This window comes from Cyprinodon variegatus, unplaced genomic scaffold, assembly GCF_000732505.1.
Source record: "Cyprinodon variegatus isolate N-32 unplaced genomic scaffold, C_variegatus-1.0 Scaffold94, whole genome shotgun sequence".
Classification (NCBI taxonomy): domain Eukaryota; kingdom Metazoa; phylum Chordata; class Actinopteri; order Cyprinodontiformes; family Cyprinodontidae; genus Cyprinodon; species Cyprinodon variegatus.
This window is the reverse complement of record NW_015150547.1, coordinates 1,447,554-1,453,744: the sequence shown is the minus strand read 5'-3', so window position 1 is coordinate 1,453,744 and position 6,191 is coordinate 1,447,554. Positions and strand designations below refer to the sequence as shown.

Below are 6,191 nucleotides of genomic sequence, written 5' to 3'. Positions count from 1 at the left end.
AAAAACGGCGTTCCCCTTTAAGGAGGGCTAGAGGCACCACAGAACGTAATGTTCAGGCTTCAAATGTACTCCTGCTAACGTACTGACACACCTGTGGAGGTCGGCCTCTGCTCTGCCCTCCAGTGGACACTGACTGATAGATAAAAATTACACTGACTTTAGAGTTCGATTTGAATCAATAATGGACCCATTTTTTAACGACAGTTTAATTTGTTAAGAACCTCTGCATATCAAAATGTATTTATGAGGAAGCACACAACTTTCCTTCAATGTTCTGCCTTTTTTTATTTTATTTTCAGTTTATTGCAGCCTCTCTAGTCATAAACATGATAGAGAATGGCCTTTCGCATCAGTTACATCCTCTTGGCAGCACCTTATCTCACAGTTATCCTTCAACCAGCCTTTTCATCTGTACACACAGTACACAGATTTATTAACACCTTCCCACTATCGATTCGCTGCTATCACCTTTTCTCAGTGGTGAAAGTCACTATTTAGTGACTTGCTGTGTTGAGCCCTTAAAGGAGGAATGCAAGGACCAGGACAATGAGTGAGATTTAAGATAGGAAAGTTTTGTTTAGGCAATGATTGAGGTGAACACTTAAGATAATTTGTTTATAACGTGACTTAATGATATGAATCAAAATGGTTTGAGCTTAAGAATATTATAAAATGTTTTATTGTTCCGTAACAAAATGTGGCCTGGCAAACAGATGGCTTCATACAGAAGACTAGAGTTCAGCTATATAAAGAGATCGCTTATTTATTCACAGTAACATGACTGGATTGGATCAGTCCTCAGTACTGACTTTACATAGCCTTTGTTTTAAATGTACATGATCTTTTTACCTATTTTGAGTATTTTGAGTGTTTGGGTTCACCTCAGACATTTCGGGTCAAACTGGTCGTGTATTTTCAGACCAGTGAGATAAGAAAGTCTGCTAAAAAAATATGACAGTAAAAACAGTGATCTAAAAGAGAATAGGGAAATGCACAAATTATGTAGAAAACACAGAAACAATGGAGGTTACTTTTCAGTATCAGTGAGGTGTACTTCAAACCATGCAAAGAGATATGAGTCAGACCACATTGAACTGTACATCTCTTATTTGCAGTGTGTCAGGATAAATAGAACATGCTATGAGAGTGGGAGTAGGTATTTGATTGTTCCTGAAACATTACTGCATTTGCATCTTTATTGAAAAGCCAGGTAAAACCTAAATAAAAACCTAAAATCCTAAACTACAGTTGTGCCCGACAATTTATTACATCTAAAGAGATTTTTTTGGCAATATGGCATCTGAAGATGCAGAAAGCAGATGAGAGTTGCACTAAATGTAATTTAGATTTTTTTTTCTTGACAGAAAAGGGTAGCATGAAATATCTCTGGTATGGTGCTATCGCTGCTTTTTGACACAACAGAAAAGGTTTGTGTTAGCTCTTTTATTTTCCCCAAAGATCCAATAAAAAGGAACAGTTGGATAACAATCGGAATTAAAACTATTTCTCTCTGTTGGAAAATCATTTTTATTCAGAAGTATTAGGCAATAGGAAATTAAGCTTCGAGGGAAGCAACAACCTGAACATCATGGACAAGTGCATTGTAGACTCTGCTGATGCAACGACTACAACAACAAGCTTTAGCAGGGAATCGACAGGCAGACCAAGATAGTTTTTGTAAGAAAATGTGGTATCATGTTTTTTCTTTTTATAAGTATATTGCCAGTTCAAAACACAGAAAATACCTGCTCTCTTTAAATGTTTTTTTCTGTACATTTGCCAGTTAGCTAAAGCAGAGAAACTTTTTTTTGTTTTGTTTCTAATGAAACAGGATTTACAGTTTGTACAGTATTTGGACTTCCAACACTTGTTATTAGACTAAAAGGACATTTTACTCATCACAAAAAGATCATGCAGTAAATATTTTATTCTGACATTTGGTGAACAATCGTAGTGAATACAAACAATTTAACAACACAAATCACATAATTTCTTTCAGCATTACTGCAAACAGATTTCCTAATGTCACCAATAAAAATACATTAATGCTGTTTAAACAACAAGCATGAATTCTGGGCGCTTTACAATCTAAAACAGCAGGTGTCTCCAAAAAAAAAAAAAAAAAAAAATTTTTGCAAAACAAGACATCAACATATTTTTTTACACCAGGACTTTTTCACACACCTGATGATTAAACATAAAACATTGTTTAAAAGCTGAGTGGGCAATACAGCTTATAGAAATACCATCTGCAAGGGGAGCTCTATGTGTTATGACTGACTTAAGAAGATGATTCTGATTCTAATCTGATTATATATATATATATATATATATATATATATATATATATATATATATATATATATATATATATATATATTAAAACATGCACAAAAAAAATTAACTGGGGTTCTAAACATGGAAACACCAATGCACCAATGTCCTGATCGGTTCCTGGTGAGCTTGCTCCTTGCACCTGACCAAAGGGCTTCTTTCCTCTGTCCCAGTTCAGAGATGGTGCTCAGAGGGAACCATTTGAAGAGTAACAGAGCCCGAGCTGACAGCAGTGGAAAGATGGAGCACCAGTTTACCACTGAAACCAGTTTAGTTTAAAAAAGGATCTATAGAGTTCCAGAGAGCGCCATGACAGATGGTGTCTTTAGAAAAACATCTTGAGAAACACATTTACTGCTGTAAGACCTCATGACTTAACACTAGTGTTGCGCCGATGCCATTTTTTGGCCCCGATACCTATACCCGATACCTGGCTGTGCAGTATCGGCCGATACCGATACCATAATAATGAAAAATAATTGCCATCATGGCTTTGTCGAGCTGCTGCCTACCTTTGTGAAGCAGGAAAAAATCTAATACAAAGTGAATCCAGTAGAACTTTTTATTGCCTACCAGGAGTGGGTGAGTTGAATAAACTTACGGCTCTCAAAATGGTATCGTGCCCTATTTGTTGGTACTCGCCGATACCGATACCACCATTTTAGGGCAGTATCGGGGCCCCATCCGATACTGGTATCGGTATCGGTGCAACACTACTTAACACTGACTGAATTGCATTGAAAAGTAAGAATTTTTATTTCTCCTATTCATAACAGAACAGAAGAATATTTAAATGAATCACATTTTTTCACACAAGCCATCATTTGCTATCATTTAAAGTGGACTGAGCTGATTCCAGAGTTATTCCAGAGCGTAATTAATTATGTCTTCTGGATTTCTTTGTACTGTTATGATTTATTTCTGTCTTGTCTGTCTTTGTTTCTAATCGGCAAAATAAACTTCAAATCCTAATAAAAATAACAATATTGGTGGCTTATGCTTTTTGCAATGAAACCTGACTTCAGATTGCTTTATTAGTTTTAAACTTATAGTTTTTTTTTATTTCTTTCACTTCAGACATCAAACCTAATACAATTACCTCAAGCTACAGAAATAAAAGAATAAAAAAACATCATGGTGATAAATGGATTTTAAAGGAATACTTTTTACTTGTCGTGCAAATCAATTTTTTCCTTTTTTTTTCATTTCTTAGCCAACTTTCCTAAATTCTAATGAAACACACATTGCAATACAGAACAAATAGCTAATGTAATGTATCACCTAAATGCTGAAAAAGACACATTAAGTAGAATATTTAGAATATTCTTTTCCTCATGTTGTGCAGCTGACACTTATTTTGAAATTTAGAAAAAAACAGTAACACTTTGCAATAATCATCCTAAGCATCAATTATAAATGATAAAGAGACAATTTAGTTATGATTAACAGATAGTTTATTAATGTTTAATAATCATTTATAAACTGCATCCAAGCTGTTAACAAACTGTTAATACCATATTGCACCATTGTTTAAAGAGGTTTCTTTCCTCCTACATTGATTCTCATCACTGCTGCTCTTTGTATTGATAATGTTTATCTACTCCAACTGCAATTGTATTACCACTTTTGTAAGCTCTACACAATTAAATTTTGTTTTGTATTTATTCTGTGCATAAAAAATTACAATGAAAATTGTCTAAGTCTTATAAATAGGTACATAAATCCTATTGCCTTGCCATATTAGTTTATCCCTAACCCTTACATCAGCTAATTTAAGACCTGAGCTTAGCCTTTATAGTTTATTTAACGTTTTGATAAATTAACTATTTACCTTTTATATTAGGTGAATGCTGTTTTTATGTTTAGATGCTGTTTATAAATGAAACAAACATCAACAAACTCTGTAACTCATCAAAAACTGGTTTCTTTGCCATCTATAAATTATGGTTATGATGGTTATTGTAAAGTGTAACCATCCATCCATTCATTTTCTCCCGTTTAGTCCTAAATTCATTTGCATTTGGGCAAAACACAAAAACAGAGATTCTGTTTTTATTCAGTCAGAATTTTTCTTCAGTCATTAATGAAGTAGAGCATTTAATTGACTCTTCATCGAACTTATTTTTTCCTGATCCTTTTAATGTCAACTATGACAACAGGGGACATATGATGGACTTGGCTCGTTAGCTTTAAAAAAAAATTTAATCTTCTTGCAAGTTTGCCTCACCATCATTTTAAACAGACAAATTTATTTTATCCTTATAATTAGTGTTTAAATGAAAAAGCTTGTGTTTTTTATTCCCTTTCCCAGTAGAGAATAAAGTGCATATTTGTTAGATATAATAAAAAAAAACAGTACATCATGTAAACAATCAAAAAGTTCTGCACTGTGTTATTTACAAATCACAAGATAACAAATTCAAAGTTTGCATCAGATGAAAACTATAAAAAAGTGACAAACACCATAAATTAGAATAAAACCAAAGTCAACAAAATTACACCAATAAATTAAATTAACAGATAAAGTTAATTTACGCTCATTTAAAATCATTTTTTTTTTATGTAAGGGATCCATTTAGTTATGGAATTTATAATTTTCACTGAATCTATATCTGAGATGAATAATAAGAGGATGGCAATTTAATGGACATGTTTACTAGGAATTTACCTGTATTTGTTTACTTTTTCAAACTTGATATCAGGAAGTTATAAACACAGGGTGGGTAATAAACCTATTAGTTCAACTGTGTGTAAAAATAAAATGGATATCACGATCAAGTAACACTGATTAATGTTTGTTTATAATGCTTCATTCACTTTATGTGCTTCTGAATTTGCTATAAGAATCCAATAATTGCAAAATTTATTTTCAAAATCTTTAAATATATACATATTTTTTTATATGAACAACTTTTTTATTATGCAATTTCTTTCAATTTGTAGAGAGCTTAAAACTATTTTACAAATTTGGACACATTTTTTTTGTATTTACATGAAAAATGTTTGTATTTTTTGCATCTTTTTTGCATCTTTTTTTTTTTTTAACTGGTCAGTGGATTAGGAAAATATTGAATAATGTGCATTATGCATACAAACTTACCAACAATCAAGCAGCTCTGCTAAAATAGATATAGAAATACTTTCTCAGGTATTAAAGGCATTAATTCCACCCCTCTTTGAAGCTCAGGGTTGACTGTGTGTGGTGTTGGCCCACTGAGGAAACGTGCCCATGTTAAACATGGCATATCCCCAGGTGTTGATTCCTAAATTAATGCAGAGGATCCCAATGATGTTGAGCATGAATCCAGCTCTCACCTGTGGGCACAAACAGCCACATTCTGGTCAGAGGCAGAACAATGAAAGGTTCTGAGATTTGCTGCTCTAATACCTTAATTGACAGTAATACACCTAACTCAGCACTTTCCTTTTAAAGTGAACACATAAATATTTCCTTTTGACTCACCATGTCAACAACCTTGAGGTTTCCAAAAGAGAAGGCAATGGCGTTGGGTGGTGTTGCCACAGGCAACATGAAAGCTAGTGAGGCGGCGATAGTGCAAGGCAGCATCACATACAGAGGGTGTATCTCGATGGCTGAGGCCTAAAAGACATGGAATATCTGTAAATGCATAAAAAACTGGGGATCTGTGTGAAGGCGTTTAAAACTTTCCCTCAGTTTACCATTGAACCAAGTATAGGCAGGAACAGAGTGGTGGTGGCCGTGTTGCTGGAGCATTCAGTGAAAGTTGCCACCAACAGAGAGAGCAGAATGGAGATTGCAAAGGGGGGCACTTTCTGCAGCGGCGTCAGACTTTCTCCCAACCATACGGACAAACCTGAAGCCTGCAAACATCAAT

General features: G+C 34.1%; 1 protein-coding gene across 1 annotated transcript in view; it reads right to left on the bottom strand.

Moving 5' to 3' along the window:
• Positions 1-5,496: 5,496 nt before the first annotated feature.
• LOC107084195 (solute carrier family 13 member 2-like) overlaps positions 5,497-6,191 on the bottom strand; it is a 12,369-nt gene continuing 11,674 nt past the window's right edge. Inside the window, exons 10-12 of the mRNA XM_015373906.1 lie at positions 6,016-6,177; positions 5,798-5,935; positions 5,497-5,649 (exon numbers count right to left, since the gene is read on the bottom strand). Coding sequence (XP_015229392.1) covers positions 5,518-5,649; positions 5,798-5,935; positions 6,016-6,177 — 432 coding nt within the window. The 3' untranslated portion in view covers positions 5,497-5,517. The remainder of the gene's footprint in view (positions 5,650-5,797; positions 5,936-6,015; positions 6,178-6,191) is intronic.